The sequence below is a fragment of the Brachyistius frenatus genome, unplaced genomic scaffold (assembly GCF_029030835.1).
Source record: "Brachyistius frenatus isolate BFR_SWC_R1_liver_20210118 unplaced genomic scaffold, ASM2903083v1 Contig_194, whole genome shotgun sequence".
In the NCBI taxonomy this organism is placed as follows: domain Eukaryota; kingdom Metazoa; phylum Chordata; class Actinopteri; family Embiotocidae; genus Brachyistius; species Brachyistius frenatus.
In genome coordinates, this window is record NW_027210793.1 from 263,713 (window position 1) to 285,690 (window position 21,978).

The 21,978-nt window shown below is 42.0% G+C and overlaps 1 protein-coding gene across 1 annotated transcript in view; it reads right to left on the reverse strand.

The window, feature by feature from the left end:
- Positions 1-21,978, reverse strand: part of ntrk3a (neurotrophic tyrosine kinase, receptor, type 3a) — a 159,633-nt gene that overhangs the window by 17,094 nt on the left and 120,561 nt on the right. Inside the window, exons 13-15 of the mRNA XM_069718611.1 lie at positions 16,527-16,715; positions 8,102-8,232; positions 2,161-2,333 (exon numbers count right to left, since the gene is read on the reverse strand). Of these exons, the coding sequence (XP_069574712.1) occupies positions 2,161-2,333; positions 8,102-8,232; positions 16,527-16,715 (493 nt within the window). The remainder of the gene's footprint in view (positions 1-2,160; positions 2,334-8,101; positions 8,233-16,526; positions 16,716-21,978) is intronic.

Here is a 21,978-nt window from a genome sequence, read left to right on the forward strand (position 1 = left end):
GTGTTTGAATGGAGCTCTTTCAGTTTCAGTTACAGACTGTGAGTAACGCATGATAATGTGTGCTCGGGTTAATTAACCCCAATCAGTGATGAGGTGAAACTTTCTAAACAGCCACAGTGAAGATGAAGAACAAACACTGATTTGTGATGCTGAATGTGCATCATGTTGAACTCTTACTTTGCAACTTGACTTTAGTTCATCTTTTTGTTTGATGCTCCAAGGTGAAAAAAGTGATGTGCTCTTTAACAGAGACATCCTTCATCCGCTGTTTGAATACATCCTTTAAATTTAGCTGTTGTACCTGTTGTACAACCCTCTTTAGCTCGATGGCGGTGTTAGATTAAAGCTCATGGAAGCATCTCAAGTCAGCCAGCTTGATTTTTGAAAGTCTGAACAGTGCAGTGTAACCACACCAGGTTTGGAGGTGGTTTGAAATGTGATTCTGATTGGATTTCTGCAGATACGCGTTTCAGTCCGGATGCTCTGCTGGCTCAGATGGGATTCCTGGCGTCACTTGCGACACGACACACGGTGACGTCTTTTTTAGAAACAAAGTTACAGAATCTCTGCTACCGCTAGCACACAGCTATCAGAAAGTGCAGATTTGTGCGCTGTGGAGGACAACAACAACAACAGTTCACTGACAGAAGCTGAAATAAACTGTCTGCTGCCGCTTCCGTGCCGGCAGCTTCCGTGTTGGAGAGTCGCGTCACCGGCGTCGCTGCGTGTGTGTCGTTTCCACAGCAGCCCGTGCAGATAGTTTGGTGATGTCTGGACACACCAAATCCAATCTGTTCGCTTGCAAATAACAGTGCAGACAGTCAATCCTAAAGATCTGATTTGAGAAACAAATCCTATTTGTCTGCAGTCTGAACAAAGCCAATGTGCCCAGTAAATATCAATCAAATCTGCTCGTTTGATTGAATTATTTCTAAAGTATAAGGTGACAGTTTGAAATAATGAAATAGTTCATGAATGTCCACAGTGGATCTGAGGAAAATTAGGAAAACTCACAGTTCTCTGAGCACATGTTGATCTCCTCCACAGAGGTACCTGTGCATGTGTCTGTTTTCTGAACAGCTCCCGGCTGTATCACCCACCTGGGTCTGATTTCTACTGAACGCTGACTGTATTTTACATAATGCCGTGGGAGGATAGCTGCAGTGCGAGCCTGTCACTCCATCAGACAGGCTCATTCATCAATCACTGGAGATCACACTTGTTTGGCAAACGAGACCACTTGAACAGGGTTCTCACAGCGAGGCACGGCGACCACGGTGACAATATTTCACAGCGGCGTGAAGTCTGCCATTTATATTTATACATTTCTTACAGGCAGCTCGCTGAAAACAGTTTCTTAAGCGGACTGGCATCAGTCAACGGGTGGGAAGGTGGGGGGATGTCACCTTTAAAGAAGGGAGGAGAGGGTGTGAAGGAAGAAGTAGCGGTCTTTAACAAGCGGCTGGTCAGAGTCCGGTGACAGAGTTGAGAATGAGGCATCACTCTGCAGTGTTGGACTGAGACAGGCTCATCCATCACTCAGTGTCCGGCAGCTAACTTTCTGCTCCGGCTGTCACGCAGGCCACAGAGCTGAAAGAGACTTTTTCACTGCTCAATCACTGACTTAATGTAAAATAACTTTTTTTTTTTCCTGCGCTCTCACATCTTCGTGCAGCCAGATGAAGGAGGGGGCCGCTTTGACGGCAGGGTGTGATCTGATTGTGCAGTTAACACGTTGACAGTAGCTCCTGTTGTTGAGGTCATGCCATGCTCTCGGATCAACTTAGTACACAAGAGTATGGAGCTCCTGAGAGACAGGGAATCATGGAACAGTCTCTGTAGGCGGCTCGCCAACTGTGATGGTGCAGACCAGTATCACAGGAAATCACACACATTCAATCACCTAGTTGCATAAAGTATTTTACAGGGTGGAAAATAAAAAATTCATTGGAAGTTGAGTATTTAGTGTCAAGACCTAATATTAAGACAAATCTTGGTTTTCACAGGTGAAACTGAAAATGTCGTGTTGAGGTTTTATGTGAAGAGACAGAGGATTGCTTTGAAAAAACAAACGTTTAGCTTCCGGTTGGACACTCAAAGACCCCCAGAGACGAAAGGACAGTCACCTCAGATGCACTCACCTCCACCTGCTGAACTCACCTGAGAAACTTGTTGAGGTCTCCGTGCTTCATGTACTCGAACACCATGATGAGAGGGTCTCCGTCCACACACACTCCGTAGAACTTGACGATGTGCTCGTGCTGGAGGTTAGTCAGCAGCTCGGCCTCTCGCTGGAAGTCCTTCCTGGCAGCCAGAGTGGGATCCTTCAGAGTCTGGAAGGAGAGAGGGTTCTCATTACGTGATCGAAATCGTGACCAGGTCAAAGGTTACACCATGGTCGCCATGGCGACAGCCGTCCCCTCCTGTGGTCAGCCTGCAGTAGAAACATGGACACGTCGCTCCATCGAGGTTGTGAAGATGTCGTTTGCGAAGAAAAATGAATAAATAAATAAATAAAAATGACAGTTATTTTGTAGTAACAATAACTGCAATCTAGTGAAGAGAACCACAAGCAGGTTGAAATAGTAAACACAATATTTCTTCTTCTCCAGTCTCCTTCCACCTGAACTTTTACCTCCAGTTTTCTTTTCTCAGTTATCATCTGTCTCATGTCACTGCAGACTGTTCAGTTTTCTCTCGGGGTCACAGACGAGTGAGATAAACACAGCTCAGAAAAAAAAAATCCATTCATGACACAGAAAGGATGAGAAGCCCGACGGAGGACATTCTTCTTCACTCAATGACAATAATGGGCTGAAATGTCCCGATTATTGTTAATAGCTTTAACAGCAGTGCTGCTGCCATGGTAACCTTCTTGTTTATCTCCCTCTTCTATCTTCTCTTTCACCTCTGGCTCACCTCATCTCAGCCTTTGTTAATGCACAGAGACCTTCTGCTGCTGTAATCTTCACACACTAATCTGATGTCTTTTAATCTGATCTAATTTACTTACATGATAAAAGTACGGTAGATTAGATATGTGTTTGAGCAATTTCCTGATTCTTAGAAATCCTTCATATTTCATTGATTTTTGGGCAAACTAAAAGACGTTCAAAGTGATCTAACGTTTGGTGTTCCGTGTGCGTTCTCACTCTTCTGAAGAAAAGCCTCAGTAATCAACTTAGGTGTGATTAAGGTTTGAACCTTTAGCTGTGGATATTGGTTTTTGTTGCATTTCCAGACTCTAACAGCAGCTCGAGGGAAGTTAAATGACATGATTTACTCTCATCTGGCCCGCAGTTAATAGTTAATTATTATAATGAAAGAAAACAAAGTCGTTTTGTCTTCTTTGTTAATTTGGTTAATATGGGATGATGATGATAATTGTAATTATCCATAGATCAGGGTTTCCACTCGAATGTTGAATTCCATGACCTATAATGAACAGAAAAACAGGCTGAGCAGACACATGCACCCACATAAACACATTTTTTTCCCCCGTGGGAACGGCTGTGGTGTGGCTGCGAAGCGCTCTCTTTCTCATTTTTGATAGATCTATAGTAGTTTTACAAACTTTACATTTATCTTTTCTGTCGTCTATTTTTATCACCCAGTCTTTAAACTCATCATTTTGTAGCTAAAGCAAAATTTTTCAGCATGTTTGCCTTCTTAAGCAGCGACAAGGAAAGGTGTATCTTTACTGAAGTGCCGGCCTCTTGTTCACAGACAGAAGGAGGATAAATCTACTCACTGAATACGGGGAACACATAAAATAAGGTAATAAAATTTAAAAAAAAACATGGAAAATATTCATTTTTTTTGTCAATAGCAACTAAAATTTAAACATGCAAACATCATTTCCTGATATTCCATGAGTTGGCCCAACAAATTATCAAATCCTCTGACTTTCCATATCTGGAAAAGAGTTTTAAAGATTCTCTGATATTCCCCAAAATTGCTCCTCCAAGACAATAATGTCAACTTTTATAGATTTTTCTCCCCTGTGTTACTTTTCTTTGTTGTATGAGATGAATAGATTCATATTTTGAGAAGTCATGCTGCTTCAGTTCCTGTTTGGACCGCGGCCACAGATGACACGAGTCACTGCATTTCTTTGACTCTCAGGACATAAACATGAGCATTATGAGGTGAGAATACACATATCTGTTACATCAGTACGGTTGTATGAATGTTTGTCCCTCAGCAGAGACTCACTGATCCCATGCAGCTTGTCTGTGTGTCTCAGAAGACGGAGTGCAGCGTCAGTTTTATTCAGATTAACAGGATTAATTAGCTGCTGTGAATCCTGGAAGGAGCAAAATGATGTGACCATGAAAATTAATCAGTTGTGCTGTTTCTGATCCTGTCATCAAACAAGAAAGTAATGTTTTCAAATCAATCTCTGTTCATGTCCTAATTGGCCTTCAATAACAAACAGAACACTCAGACCTGGACCGCCTCCATCCAGCTAAGCGTTCTGCTTTATGAGCGTAGTGGGGACCTGAATAGCAGAAACTCTGCAGCAGTCCTCTGTGTTACCATCCAATAATTACTGTTATAGAACAAGTAGCAGAGATCTGATTGGTCAACTGTACATTTGGAACGTACTCAAATGGTCATAACATCACACCATGCTCATCACTAGAAATATCACTCCACCTTCTCAATGGCAATATATAGTTGGACTTGTATTTCAGATAATATTCAATATTAAGTTGTTTGTACTTGTTATAGGTGTTAAATGTGACCCATTTGGTCAAATCTGGTCTTTTTTTGGTTCTTTTTTGTTGCTCTGAGCCCCCGTACCGTAACACCACAGATTATTGCTTACTTAAAATCCTAGCGGCGGCCAGCTTGATCAGTTTGGTTTTAACACGACACTCGTAAAAATGGTAAAAATACATGAGTCCATCGATATCTTTTTTCAACAAATATCTTAGTTACAACCAGACTGAGCTAGCTGAGCAGTTTAGTGTTTCTATGTGATGTATTTATTCAGTTTGAGAAACGATCTCTCGAAAGCAATAAAACGGACTAGATCTCGTCTCCATTGCTAAGGTCGTTGCTAAGGGTGAGCTTACTTGGAGTAGTAAACATTGCACACATTACATAAGAGTCGACTGACATGACTGGTTGTTTTCCAGTTGTTAGTCATACCCCGTGTTTTGCCATGGAAACGGAGATTGCACCCAAAAAAAGTTTAATGTTTTGAGAGCAATTACCCCACAATATGAACACATTTTGATTACATATTTTATTTCATTGGTAACTTGTTGTTTTACACTCCAGGGTGTGCTTTAACTTCAATGATGCTTACGGACCGCATCTCCGTCGTGCCAATAATGACGTTAAAGCCCACCCACGAGTGTAATATCACTTAACTGACACAAAGCGTTACAGACATGATGTATGTCATGGCTGCTCTGTGTTCCCCAGATGGAGTACTTTGACATCCTCCATCCCTCACAGCAAGAAACAAACCTCCCAAAGTCAGTGCCTTTAAAATCTGTGTGTGCGTGGACTTATTCGTTTCTCTGTGCAGCAATGTTGCTACAAAAATAACAGCCATAGAACCATTCTTCCTGTTTCATAGAGCTTTAATAGGAGGAGATTGTTTATATGCCGTGAACACCTCAGATGGTGAAAGCCAGTAAAAGCTACTGTAGTATGAATCTGACTGCTGTTTGAGGTCGGACCTGAGGAGTCCCTTGGTTCTGTTCAGGGTTGGAGGGTGTATAAAGGTCACCCTGTCAGGGGCGGGGCTTCTGCTCAGGTGTGCAGTCAGTGATTAGTAATTAGAGCTGGGATCGGACCGTACTGCTGTGGTCCTTAGAAAGGAAATAACCTGTCACACAATTATTCAAATTACCAATTAAACTGTCGTGCATAAACATACTCATTGGCCGTCATTACCATAATAAGTATACAAAGGTTATTTATATTTGTAGAAGCACCTTGATCTGTAAAGGCAGTTAATGGAGAGCGATGACTTCTTGAACTTGAATTTCATAAAAAAGACTCCAGTGTTTGCTTCTCTTATCGCTGATTAAATTATCCAAGATATAAACCAGATACAGAGCAGATGCTGTGTGCAGGGAGGTTCAGACTGGACCTTACAGGGTTGTAATAAACAAGCTCCTGACTTCAGAACGCAGCTGAACTCAACAGAAGTCACAAGAACTGAAGTGTGTCTGCACATGAAACTACAGGAGGGTTGATGTTACAGGAAGATCAGGATCTCCATAAAACCTTGACTGAGATTTTTTTTATATCCGTCCTGACCTGATGTTCTGCCTCCTTTCACTAACAGACACAACAATTCATGTTATATGATATCAATCATGAGGTGCAGAGTGTTTTAACATGACCATACTCTGTGATGTTTACAGTTTAACACGCAACATGAGGAAGTAAAAAAAACCTTGTTTCCTTGATGATTCATTCAGAGAACAGAGAACGTGAACCTTCACTCTGACATTAATCTACAAACTTTTCCACTCATCCACCAACACATCATCTCCTGGTTCTGTCTGAGAAACAGAGATGAGAGTGAGTAAAAGTGTTCTGCCTCTGAATACCATGACCACTGTCTCGATATTACTTCCAAATTAAAAGTCCTTCTAGTATTAAATTATATCGACCCTTCAGGACTCATTCAAATGTTTTATTACGTAACATATGTCACAAATGAACTTAAAGGGGCTCTGTGCTGATTTGACATGTAAACATTGATTTACTGGTTCGTACACAGCATCCGACAACTCAGCTCGGTTTGGAGACGACAAACGCAGAACAGAAAGGTAAAATACTGTTGGTGTGGAGGTTGGAAGATGGAGGCAGGAAGCATCTAATGTGGATTCAGTTCACTTACAAACCTCCATCTCTGCAAGTTATCTTTGCATATACAATCCAATATTATCACTCATATGAACAGATTCACATACGTGTGAATGATGCCGTCTGTTTAGTCATTCATGAACACTCGTTTCTGCACCGACGGTGTGATAACGCAGCGTCATACCAACAGCAGAGTGGTGAAGGATGGAGGATGTATCTCTGTGTTTCTGTGTAAGTGCTGCAGCTTTTCTCACCCGACCTACACAGCAACACGAACCCGTTAGAAGTTTAAAAGTTAGCTTCATTTTTTTTTTTTTTTTAATCATCTTGCTATTTAACCATCAATATTCAACATTTGGTTTCTGAACTAACACCTTAATACACACCATCAAAATCATCTATTTTTAATAGAAGGATTGAATGGAAAGTTCAGAGCATAAATCGTGCAGTGATAAAACAAATCTCAGCGTATGACATCTGTCCAGCCACACTGTGACTTTAACTCTCACTCCCACGCTAATACATGGCTGATAAAGCATCAACGTGTTGTACGGTGAAGAGAGAGGATCTGTTGAGAGTACAGCAGCACTGATTAGTGGAAACATGGCTGAAGTATTGACCTGCAGCAGACTGGTGGTAGTCTTACTGAGGATACAAAGGATTACTGCTGGAACCCTTTTAATCCCGCAGGATTTAATGACCTCTGCTGCATTATGCTTTTTTTTCTGCTATCTTTACAACCTGTGAGACACACACACACACACACACACACACACACACACACACACACACACACACACACACACACACACACACACACACACACACACACACACACACACACACACACACACACACACACACACACACACTGTCAACCTAACACTTTCATTGTCTGTCAGAATCAGTTTTCATCAAGGATGCAAAGAAAGTTAACTTCTGCTGAGTCACATAATGCAGGACAGAGGACAAGGTGTGTGTGTGTGTGTGTGTGTGTGTGTGTGTGTGTGTGTGTGTGTGTGTGTGTGTGTGTGTGTGTGTGTGTGTGTGTGTGTGTGTGTGTGTGTGTGTGTGTGTGTGTGTGTGTGTGTGTGTTTCATAGGAGATCATACTCGTCAGCATCTCTCTCTAAAATGCAGCTGACTGTTTCCTGAACACACTTGTTCCATCAGCTGGCTCAGTCTCCTCACACACGTTTCCTCTGAGTCTCCTCAGAAGAGCAGCTGACACGGTTTACAAGGTTTACACAGTTTTTATCTCTCACCTTCACAGCCACCAGCATCTTGTCCTTGGTGGGACTCAGGTTGTAACATTCAGCCAGGAAGACCTTTCCAAAGGCTCCCTCTCCGAGCTCCCTCTTTAGAATAATGTCCCTCCGTTTGATGTGCTGAACATCTGAGAGGAACAGAGACAGAGACAGGAAGGGAGTGAGTCAACAAACATTATAAAAACTACCACACTGCCTCTTAGAATAAAGCTTCCCAATAACCCTCCGCACTGCTCACATTATGTCCCGTTGAGGTCAAGCCGACGGGTCACATGAATCCTTTCATTCAGTTCAGACACATTACAAACAGTGAACAGGTTTTTATTGGATCTACTTTGAACTAAAGATCAGACACCTGTTGAGGCAGTTGCTGAGACGATAGTAATTATAAGGTTGGCGGTTCTATCCCTGGTTCCTCCTGTCCATAAGCTAAAGTGTCCTCGGGTGAGACATTGAACCTGAAAGTTGCTCCTGATAGCAGGCAGCAGCTTTCATGGCAGCTTTGTGTGTGAATGTGTGTTTAAGTGGGAAACCGTGTAAAGTGCTTTGACACCACTGAGGTGATAAAGTGCTGTATAAGAGCAGACCATATGTTGAGATGAATCTGATAGATTTCTCACTAGAGCAACACTGGTCAGGAATTTAATTTTGTTTTTTTGTCATTTAGCAATGTCTGGATTTTTTTTCAAGCTCACAATTTTTCCTTTAAATATCAGTTGAAGCTGAATCCAACATGTTCTGAGTTTAGCAGCAGCTCACATCAATCCACAACATCTCACCATGTTCATATTAACAACTGGAGGGACAAGGAGGGTTGGATATAAATTTCCGTGAAGCAGAACTGATTCAAGGTGCAGGGTTGTCTGTTATATATGTGTGTGTGTGTGTGTGTGTGTGTGTGTGTGTGTGTGTGTGTGTGTGTGTGTGTGTGTGTGTGTGTGTGTGTGTGTGTGTGTGTGTGTGTGTGTGTGTGTGTGTGTGTGTGTGTGTGTGTGTGTGTGTGTGTAATTGTTATTCTAATTGACTGTGTGCAAATGTGTGTGTGTGTGTGTGTGTGTGTGTGTGTGTGTGTGTGTGTGTGTGTGTGTGTGTGTGTGTGTGTGTTTGTGCATGTCTGTGTGTATACCACACAGGCTAATTAGTGCAGTTACAAATAGCCAGGGTTAATATTGTAATTAACACTGTGAAGCGGGGGCAGTCACCTGTCAGCTGTAACACACACACACACACACACACACACACACACACACACACACACACACACACACACACACACACACACACACACACACACGCGCGCGCGCGCACACACGCACACACGCGCACAGATGCGCACACACACACAGAGACTCAGTTTTTCACGACAACATAAACATCAAAGTATCAACATTAAATTTACATATAGAATTTTTCAGTGTACGATGTATTTACTTCATGAAAACACTTTTTGGTCATTTACATGATAATCCAGGTAAAATGCATCCTGTGGAGTCTTTTGTTATGTTCCAGATGTTGTACTTGTGTACTAACACTCACTATTTTGAGTGCATCAGTGTGTTCACACTGTCAGTACAGAAACATCCGAACACTACAAGTACCAGGATGAAGCACTTAGAACGGTCCAAAAAAATAAACGGTCACCATCTTGGCCGCGTAGAGGAAGGGGGCGGGGCCATACATCATTTTCAAATTAAAGCTCTGATGAAGCTGCAGCTGTTCCTGAACACAAAGTGTTTCTTTTCCACTGCTGCTGCCGGACAAGAATCAGTGTTTATTGAGTGTTAAACAGAGGACACAAAAACACGTTGATTTCTGGGTAAAATAATTACAGATGCAGATATTTTGGAGGGTGATGTGTTCACATGTTGAGGTTATACTGCTACTCTGTCAAAACTCCTACACTACACAAGTAAGAGTCCTGACATTGTCCTAAATTCACTATGAGTCCTGAAAAATGATGCAAAACAATCAAACAAACGTCCAGCAGTCTGAAGAGGCCTAAAAACAAATCCAGTCCACATTTCAGATTCATGATGACTTTAGCACTGCTTTGGCTGACATCCTTCTGCTCTGCCCCTTACATGATAACATCACTGAAATGTATGAATTAGTTCACACAGTATTGAGCTGAGGTCCCAGCAGGACGGCAGCAGCAGCAGCAGGTCTTATGTGTCCGGGCCCCAGAGGGACAACAGATTCTGACCGTATGAATCGGTTTGTCCTTGCAGCGTTTTGGATCTGTGAGCACGTGATCCTGTAGAATGCAGGGAGGACAGGATACCGAGTTAATTACTGCACTTACCGGCACGCCGTGCAGAGTAAAATAACTGCCTGGTGAGGTTCGGTCACCTCTGGCACTCACAGCCCTCAGAAATCTAGTGCTGATGAGAAGGTGGGAGTAGAAATGTTTAACGTTTACATATTTATCCTCATTTAAAGGTCCTGTGTGCAGCTTTCAGAACGATCTATAGGCAGACATGGAATATAATATGATATAATATGTATAATGATGTTTTCATTAGTGTAAAATCACCTAAAACTAATACCATCCTGTTTTTGTTTCTTTAGAATGAGTCTTTCAAGGACAAACCAAACTCTGAAAGCACTTTTATGTTTTTGTTACCTGAAGGCCACCGTAGATTCTATTACATGTATTAGTTAAAATGTCTTCCTCTGAAGTTTTAAAGGTTGTTCCTGTTATCATATTAAATAGTGTGTTATAGTTAATATTCAAGTGTGTCAGCAGGTCCCAGCAATAAAGCTTCTATGTCTTCCAAAGTGGAGTTTTGTTTTCTTTCCTGTTGTCTTGATTTCTTTCACATTGATATTCCTCAGAAACGTATGTGAGTGTCTGTCTGAGAGAAACTGAAGAACTGTTGACTGAAAGACAATCACTGGATGAGGGTAGAGCTAAGGTTCAGCAGAGGGTGCATAAAACCCAGACTGAACCTTCTGAGCAAGAGGCAACCAACAGTGATGTCACCAGTTGGTTGGAAACGGCCGTTATGAAGCCTCGAGTTCAGATTCTGTCCGTCGCCATCTTGCTGGTTCAGAACGGTTTGGAGCAGGAATTGAGTTGGGGGGAAGCGAGCGGTGGAGCTGACTCAATCTGATTGAAAACCCAAAAGATACGTCTACTGATAGCTGTAACATGACTGCACCACAGGCCTGTCAATCAAACAGACACACCCCCAAAAACAGTTTATTACGGATTGTTTTCAGATGGACGGCCAGAAAACTAGTGAAAAACCAAGGTAACTTGTGGAGAAAGGTTATTGACGAGATTTTTATGAGACTAGTTGAATGGGAGTCTATGGAGCCGTTGGCTTTTTAGAGCGAACCTCTAGTGGCACTTGGTGGTATTGCAGCTTAAGGCACTTCCGCACCGGCCTCATTTTTCAGAGCCGTAAGCTACGAACACTTTTATAAACAGTCTGTGGTTCTGAGCTGTGACCTCCAACTTTTAACTATTCGTCTCACACACACACACACACACACACACACACACACACACACACACACACACACACACACACACACACACACACACACACACACACACACACACACACACACACACACACACACACACACACACACACACGCGCAGTAAAACACATGGAAAACCATAAACAAGCAAGCAGGTATCCAGGAGCAAAACACACACACACACACACACAGGTTAGCTGAATTAGCTGACCGTTCCACTGCTGGGTTCAATTAGTGCGGCTGTAATGAGCTCTGGGACTCCCATCATTAAGCAGCACACACACACACACACACACACACACACACACACACACACACACACACACACACACACACACACACACACACACACACACACACACACACACACACACACACACACACACACACACACACACACACACACACACACACACGCACAGCTGCTGCAGAGAGTCTGAGGAAGGAGACGACAGCAAACTGCACGAGAGAAGAACCTTCACTCGTTTTAGTAACTCTTCACCTGAACGGCTGATTCTGATGCTTTATAATCACATAACAAACACATGGAGATTATTAACATCACTTGGTAACAGAAGAAGCAGTGTCAGTGTGCAATGTTGTACAGCTGTATTAAACATTAAACATTAAATTACGCTAAGCAACGCTTTGCTGAATTTAGGTTGAAACTTTCTCCATTATTGCTCTACTCAAAGGTAGATTAATACATCTGACTCTAATATAGAGTCATTGTATTTCTACAATATTTTTTGTCTTCATCAAACTTTATTGCCCTCTACTGGATTTTCAGATGTATGGCATGTAGTATTTCTCTTGCTAAGATAGATAGATAGATAGATAGATAGATAGATAGATAGATAGATAGATAGATAGATAGATAGATAGATAGATAGATATAGATAGATAGATAGATAGATAGATAGATAGATAGATAGATAGATAGATAGATAGATAGATAGATAGATAGATAGATAGATAGATAGATAGATAGATAGATAGATAGATAGATAGATAGATAGATAGATAGATAGATAGATAGATAGATAGATAGATAGATAGATAGATAGATAGATAGATAGATAGATAGATAGATAGATAGATAGTTACTTTATTAATCCCACAAGGGGAATTTTTTTCGCTATATATAAATATAAGAGAGAAATGATTTGTGTATCTCTCCCATGACTCAGATCCGTTCAAAATTACATTGAGGTGTTCTTCAGCCGTCAGTGAATTCTGCTGACAAACAGACAAACCAACTGAGACCAGCAGCTACAGGTGGAGGCAACACGTACAACACGCTCACAGAACGGTTGAGTCGTGGAAAGAAACAGAACTATTCTGTTTGAATTAAGATCTTCTTTCATCTTTTTTGAGATGGCTTTAAATTATGTAAAAAAAAAAAAATTAAAAAAAAAAATTCAGCAATGATGTAAAATACAGGCGTTAAATGTTAGTGCTTCAAAATTAAAGACCATATGTCCATTATAGAAATATGAAACTAACAGGAAATATCAAGTCTCCAGACACACGGTCACTCCTGCTCTCAGGGTGTGTCTGTGTGTGTGTGTGTGTGTGTGTGTGTGTGTGTGTGTGTGTGTGTGTGTGTGTGTGTGTGTGTGTGTGTGTGTGTGTGTGTGTGTGTGTGTGTGTGTGTGTGTGTGTGTGTGTGTGTGTGTGTGTGTGTGTCTGTCTGTTTAGATCTCTTCTGTACTACTGTACTCTTTTCATGTGTCTGTGATCATTAACCCATCAACATTTTAATGGTGTGAGTTGTGCATGTTGAGCACACACACACACACACACACACACACACACACACACACACACACACACACACACACACACACACACACACACACACACACACACACACACACACACACACACACACACACACACACACACACACACGCACGCACACAGACACACAGACACAAACACACACACACAGCAACTGTAGAAATATATGGCTGGTGATAATCACACAAGGTGACTCTTGTAATGGATCAGCATCGCCATTGGCAACAGCAACAGCAGTGTGTGTGTGTGTGTGTGTGTGTGTGTGTGTGTGTGTGTGTGTGTGTGTGTGTGTGTGTGTGTGTGTGTGTGTGTGTGTGTGTGTGTGTGTGTGTGTGTGTGTGTGTGTGTGTGTGTGTGTGTGTGTGTGTGAGTGTGTACTGTCTCCCGGGGATTGGCTGAGATTTATGTGGCTGTAAAGTCGAGCAGTGATTTGCTGTGCTGCTGTGTCAGAGTGCTTTCTGTGTTCAATAAAGACAAAGAGGTGGAGAGACTCCTGGAGGAAAAGGAAAAGGTGCTGTTTTCCCAATGATGTACTGACGTAATAACAATCTCTATTCAGAGTGTGAAACGGTGGACACCAGTTGCCATGTTGGCTATGCAGAGGAAGGGGCGGGACTACAGACGCAAAGGATTTTTCAAATTAAGGTGTATGAGGAAGCTGCACCTCCTGGAAATTACTTCTGAGTGAGTATTTATTTCTCACTAAGTATCACCATCCTGGTGCTGGACAGAAGAATCATTATGTTTACTGTGTGTTAAACGGGACACGAAAACACGTTGGTTTCTGGGTAAAATAATTAAAGCTGCTGATATGTTGGAGGGTGATGTGTTTACGATTATTTACAGTCAGTGCAAAACGGCTACTACGGTACTACACATGTCAGTATACTAACATGTCAGAGTACTAATATGTCAGAGTACTAACACAGAGGTCTTCAACAGGGGGTCGTGAAATTTATGGTTAATTAGACAATTTTTCATATTTTTTAAAATATTTTTTCCACAAATTTAAATGTCTTTAAATACACATTAAAATGAATCCAACATATTGTAGCAAATGGATAAATGGAGGCAGAAGATGTTATCTTTCAGTCAGAAATGCACACATTCAGCAACACACAAGCTGTCTCAAGCTGGGCACCAGTTCACTCATAGCGTGAGACGAGCCTGGACCTCCCTCCAAGCCTCCTGCACACAAAGAGGAGGGACCGCCCTTATCGCTGTGTATGAACCTGTGTATTATTTGAATAGCTTAGTATTGAATTGCACAACAACAAGGTATGTTTATACATGGCACTAGGCCCAGATTCATATAAAACACAATTTTATACAATATATATAGTAGGGGGTCCCTGCTCCATCTCTCTATCAGTTTGGGGGTCCTTGGCCTGAAAAACATTGAAGACCCCTGCACTAACATGTAGGAGTACTAAGATGTCAGACTACTAAGATGTCAGAGTACTAACATGTAGGAGTATTAACATGTCAAGTGTACTAACATGTAGGAGTACTAACATGTACGAGTACTTAGATGTCAGAGTAATAAGATGTCAGAGTATTCATATGGCAGAGTACTAACATGTCAGAGTGCTAAGATGTCAGAGTAATAACATGTCCGGGTACTAACATGTAGGAGTACTAACATGTCAAGAGTAATAAGATGTCAGAGTACTACACATGTTAGAGTAATAACATGTCAGAGTACTAAGATGTCAAAGTACTAACATGTCAGAGTACTAACATGTCAAGAGTATTAACATGTATGAGTACTTACATGTCAGAGTACTAATATGTCAGAATACTAACATGTAAGAGAACTAACATGTAAGAGTACTAACAGGTAAGTGTACTAACATGTCAAGAGTACTTACATGTCAGAGTGCTAACATGTAGGAGTACTATCAAGTTAGAGTGCTAACATGTAGGAGTACTAACATATCAGAGTGCTATCTGTTCGTATACTGAGGGAAGTTCGTCATCTGGAACTCAGCCAGAGAGAAAGAGGAAACAGGAGCTGCAGATGGATCAGCTGAGTATCTTCAGCTCCTTTTACACGAATGTGGTGATGAATGATGGGAATTGATTTAGCTGAAAAAATATTTCATAATTATTATTCATTGACAAGGTGTCCATGGAGTAAACAGCCATTTAGCAGATGCCTGTATTAGTATTATCATTGTTAGAATTGTTGTTGTTGTTATTTTCTAACAGCTGATGCGTTTGGCTCCTCCCACTGCACCACTGGCTGCTCTGTCTGTCTCATTTCAGCTGTAAAATCTGATTCTGTTCTGCAGTTCCAGATAAAGTTTCCAGTTGCGCCTCCATCCTCACCCTGATTCTTCTGACCTTTTCTGCGCACAGAAAGAGGACAAAGTTTGATTTGGACTTCTAGTTGCCAACAACCTCTGCAGCATTTTTACTGCTGCTCGTGTGTTTATTTGGTGTCTGTAGGAGATCCGATGAGTGGCTGAGAGCGGTTCCACCTCATATGGTTCCTTGCAGGTGTGTGTGGGAGGAGGTGCAGCAGTCCAGCCCGACCACAAACCCCCATCATCTGTCTTCGTTCTCCTACATCCCTGTGCCAGACACTGATGTCTCTGATCTCAGCAATCATCATATCAAAGGAGCAGTGAGAGTCAGACGGGCAGGATCACATGACCTGAGCTCTGCTGTGCGGAGCTCGGGATTCCTCTGGACTACATGCTGCCGTCAGGCGACCTGCCTGTGCACCGACTCGCTTTAAGTTTGTGTCTCTGGTGCTGAGGATGTTTTGGGGAAGTAGGTCAAAGGATGGATGTATTCATATTTTAAATAATAACAGACTGTTTGTAGGGACTACAGTGTACCAGGTTGAAACACAAAGATAATGACTAAACATGAACATGTTCTGTATGTTATAAGGAAGGATTTCAGCGTCTGATGCACTTTTAGATGAGGAACAGAGTTACACATCGAAACACAACTACACATAATACACGACAACACCAAAACAGGATCCATGAATACGCCACAACATGAATGAATGAATGAATGAATGAATGAATGAATGAATGAATGAATGAATGAATGAATGAATGAATGAATGAATGAATGAATGAATGCAGCGCGCTGCATGCAGGTCTGTACTCACAGGTGGCGGGTTTGTTGCAGTTGTGTCCGTATCTGAAGTACTGCGGGTTCTCTATGACGGGGATGCGGGTCATTCCGATCACCACAGCGTCCGGCCCGGCGTCCAGCGTGCAGGGGCTGATAATGCCGTGATTCACATGATGAAGGGGGCTGGCGGAGTCTTCCTCGCCGCTTATCACAGCTACTGGACCTAAAAGACACAGAAGAGGCACGTTTAGACCGGATGAACATCTCACTTCCTCCATCCAGATGTCCGAGGAGGGACGAGGAGAGGGAGCGGTGTGGTGCGGAGGGAAACGGAGTTTCATCCGAGTGACAAAAAAACATTCTGGCCTCAACAACCAACATCCAAGCTGATCGTTCATCAGCTTCACAGACTCCCAGTCAGTAAATCATGTTTCCACTAAAGCAGGAAATTATTCAGTCAGTAATTCGTCATCTATTTCATCAATCAGCTGATTGTGAATATATTTAGAACCAACCAGAGATCTGTGTCCTTGAAAAGGGTTCGTTTTTAACCAGAATGCAACTCGAGGTCAGAAATACAAAGTCTGAAGTACTGCGGGTTCTCTATGACAGGGATGTGGGTCATTCCGACTACTTAGTGACTATTTCATTTACAGAGTAAAAAACACTTTCACTCTGTGAGAATATATTAGTGTTGGGCTGTAGCAAAAGACACTCCATCAGTCTCCAGATGCAGGCAGTGACTTACTATCGCTAACAAAAACATCTGTATTGAACAGAGGATTCAAACATTCATAAAACCTAAAACCTGGCTTGTATTTCCACAGTTTTGGTCATATTTATCAGTTGATGTGCTGCATCTCCAGCTCGGAGCAACACAAATATCTGTGAGTTAAGTGTTCTTTTACGGAGAATTTCAAACAGAGTGGAGGAGGTGTGGAGGTGAGTTACTGTCTGTGTCGAGAAGAGTTTGGAGAAACTGTGAGGTAGATTTAGAGGATTATAGGAGAAGGCTTTAGTGGTCCATCAGATGCAGACGGTGAGATCCAGAGATGGAAGACGAGGTTTAAAGATAAGAGACGGGCTTCAGAAGCAGAGCGGAGGACTGGAGGAGAGAAGGGAAGATGTGGGTTCAACAGAGGCGGGATGCTCTCCACCAGACACACCTTTACTGACATATTTGTGTCTCAGCTCGCACTGGCTTCCAGTTAACCCCGTCGGCAGGAGACGGGTCGGGAAATATATCACTCCCTCCAGGTTCATGGGTCCGTTTGGTTCTGTTGGTCCAGAAGCTACATCTCACTTTCTACCTTCTCATCTCCACCCAGAACAGTTTATATAGTTTGTGCTTTACTGCCTGCACAGATGTCACATTACAGACAGACATTTTGATGACTAGACTGCCTCACTAATAGACATAAAGCTCGACGACACACTCGTCCAATTCCAGGCTCACTGATTGAAACTAGAACAGAACCATCAGCAGGGATCTGAGTAAAACCCAGTCAGAGAGCCTTCACCACCTCCTCTTTCACTGCTCACAGAATACATGGTTAACATCTGCACCGATCACTGAAGTCACACTACACACAGGCAGACTGATGTCATCAGCAGAGTTCAGTGCATCTCTGGTAGAAACGCTGTAAATACATATTTAAGTCATTTGTAACTACATTATCAGCAGTTAATTTACTGTTCATAACTGGCACCACTATATTAAAGGACTAGTGGAGTTTAGAGGTTAACAGGTAGGATTATAAATATATTATAAATGCATTATTGTTTTAACTTTACATGTCTTTGCTGTAATGTTTTTTGGAGTTAATATTGATTTGATTCTCAGTAAAACGATTCAGTGTTTAAAATGATGGCTGGTTTTTACTTTGTTATTATTTGTAATTCTGGGGAAATGTCTCCATATTTTAAGAGTAAATGTGGTATTTTGTAAAACACACTTAGAGTCTCATTTACTAAAGGTTTGCGTGTGTAAAATCACGTGCAAACTTCACATCACCCGCAAAAAAATGTCCAAGCAGATCTAATAACGACGCGCAGTGAGGATTGCGTCTTTCAAATGTGCAGTTAAACACACGTTGTCCATTTGGCGTGCTTGCCTGAATTCATATGTAATATTAATATACCTTCGCTGCTGCCCTCCCTGACCACAGTCACTTCACTCACTGATATTACACTTTATTTATGATTTGGAAATCATGCAGCACGTCTCCGACTGCACTGCAGAAATAATACCTGCACTGACCTTGATCCCGCCTCCTCGGCTCTCTGCTCACCTGCTCCGCTCTGCATGTGTTGGAGATTTGATGTAATTCTCATTAGCTTGTTCTTGTTGAGATATTTATATCTCTCTATTCCCTATTCAATTTTATCCCTGGCTGTAATCTGTTACGGTGTTCTGCTGCAGTAATTGAAATCTCCCCATGAGGATTATTACGGGTCTGTCATAGCTGGGCTGTATAGGCTGCGTGCTGTATACATACAGGCCTCCTCCCCGGGGACCGCAGACTCACACGGCAGCTGAGAGCCACCGATGTGGAGTCGTCAATGTTCTCCGGGTGGAACCGAATACATCAGGCTGCTGTTAATACGAGTGACACGGTCAACCTTCACAGCTGACAGACATACAAGGGAGCGTTAGGGCTGTGAAGGTGGAGGGAAGGAGGGAAACATGGATGGGGACGTGATTAGGGAAGAAAGGAATAAACTACAGCAACCTTTGAGATCATGAAGAAAAGGATGAAACAGGAAGTGAAATGTGGAGGAAGGATGGAGGCAGGGTGACGAATGGGCAGACTTGATCTCAGCAGGAGAGTAACGCATGAAAAGGGAGCAGCCGTGGTAGACTGACTTCCCTTCTTAAATTCAATACAAATAACAAGAGCTGAGTCATGGAAGCATTTCTAGCATCTCAGTCCAAACCCTGTTGATCTGTGGGTTTTCTCCTGCAGGTGCAGTAAATCTGTGCTGAGATCTGGTATCCAAGTCGACTTTGATGAAGTTTGACGTTTGAGTTTGATCTGCTGACCTAAAACAAATGACAGTTTTCAGTCCCTTCAAGTTTTTTGGTTGTTTTTTTTTTTCTGATAATTACGATCCACAGAGTTGGATTTTGGAGCAGTTTTTCTCACATTTTGCAATTTGATGAGTTTTTTGTGATTTTTATGATTATATGGTACAATTTCAGGAAGTTGAATTCAAATATTGTGGTTTTATATATATATATATATATACTAGCTAATGAGGAGAGTGATGATGATGATGAGCATATCGTAGATCACAGAAATATCTGGACACTTAGGTTCTCAACATTTTTGTTGTAATGATAAGTATGTCAGTTTCCTCCCGTGTAAAGTTTGGATGACATTGTTTGGTCTGCTCTTTCTGCACCTCAGTACTGTGACACACTTTCTAATTATCTATTCCTCCGACTCCACCACTGCACCACAGATGCGTTTGCATTCAACATATTGCCAAAAAGTCGGCCACACCTACATGCTCTCCCAGCAAACAGAACTTAGACCTGCGTTTGCGCTGCAGCCACATTCATGAAAATGAAATAAAGTGCATATTTCCTGACACACCCCGCGATTCACTGTTCCATCCATCTCTGTGTAGCCGTGTTCATGTTGAGCCACCAAAATGCACCGAAATGTAAAATTAGCTGGATGTGTACTCAAACCAGCTCCGTCTGAAAACGGGCCTCCAATTTTCAGTCTTTTAAACCCCTGACCTTTGTCAAGCTGTGAAACCACATTTTCAATGGAACGCATGAATGAGCTTTTTATTATGAGCTTCATTACTTTTAGATTTTAATGTCGGTAATTATGACAGCTATTCAAACACTCTCCTGAAACTGGACTTATTTCTTCTGCTATTATATATTTTTTTCACTCCACATTAACTAAAAAAAAAGAACTAAATGAAAATTTACGTTGTTTGAATTAAACTGAGGAGCCACACAGACGGACCTGTATTCAGATTGATGACTGGTTACTGTGAGATGGAGAGACTCTGTCTGATGGAGGTTTATGGGAATATTATACATTAAAATGCCTATATTTATGAGCTGTATGAAAAAGAACTGATATAAGATATTTTTGCATCATTGTGCCATACTGAATGTTTGAAAACTGCCTGTAAAAATGAGACTGTTACCAGAAATGACAGATGATCTTTACATCCACCGACCCTAAATATTTAACTGGTGATGTTTATGATTCATTACAGCAACCATAATTTCAAATAGATATCCTAATACCTGTAAAAGCAAACAAATAAAGGATTATGTGATCCCAACTGGCTCTGAACAGAATCTGATCAAACTGATCCGACTTGCTGTTTAAACAAAAGAACAATCAAACGGACTTGTGTTTCTGCACATCGTGTCCAGCTGAGCCTCTTTGATCTCCAGGGACTCGGTGCACACGGCGGATTTGCTGAAATAAAAAAAAGAATGATGGACATGTTGGCCGCTGCAGCGATCGGACCTGTGACCTTTGTCAGTTACTGGACAACCTATGCTAATATTTAGGCCATGTGTCAGACAAGGTGACAAGCGGGCTGAACGGTCAGCCGGTAATGGACAAGCAAGGACGCAGAGAGCGAGTGAGTGACACCGACACGTGAGGGAGTGATGTGAGAGCGAGGGGGGAAGACGAATGGAGCCAGAAACTGTCAGGTGGACAGTTTTCAGGGAGCTCAAAGGTCAGATGCTGAACGGTGTCGGTGGGCCAAAGGTCAGACAGACTGAGGGACTGGGAACGAAGCTCACGGCTCTCTGACAGCACGGCCGGCACGAAGCTGCTGCCTTTCAACGACTGACACGGGAGACGTGAAGAGAACTGAGTCGCAGAAATAACAGGACGTCGATAACTGATTCAAAATCACTGCGGGTAGGTTACTGTTGAAATGTAATAAGTAATGTTACTATTTAAATGACATCATCAAAGTCATGTAACTTAGTACATTTAATTACTTTTCTAATGTGTTAAATTGATCAATTATGCCAACAAGTCCTAAAAACTAAATGTTAATATTCATTTGATTGACAGACGAAAGGCGGGACAAATTTAAACAAAAGAACCAATCACTTAAATTTCTGCAAATTACATCCCAATTTTGGAGAAAATCCGCTGCAAAATGAAACATTTTTGATCGCAACAATCACAAAAAAACGTCCTGGACGGGGGTAGAAATATGAGGCTACTGACACACAAAGAAAAAGCCTCTGATGAAACTGTTCGTGTGTGTGAATGAAATCGATCGAGATAAAACAACTACCACAGCATTAAATATGGAGCTCTTCAAAGGCTTCGGCACCAAATTACATGCTATATTACTGGAACGCTGAGAGCATGTCGGCCCACTCGTACAATAAACGACGTATCCTGAGGTCACAGTGATCCACGCTGGACTTTACAACACAACCACTCCTCCGTTTTCTTTAGGAGGCGACCGGCGCCACAGTC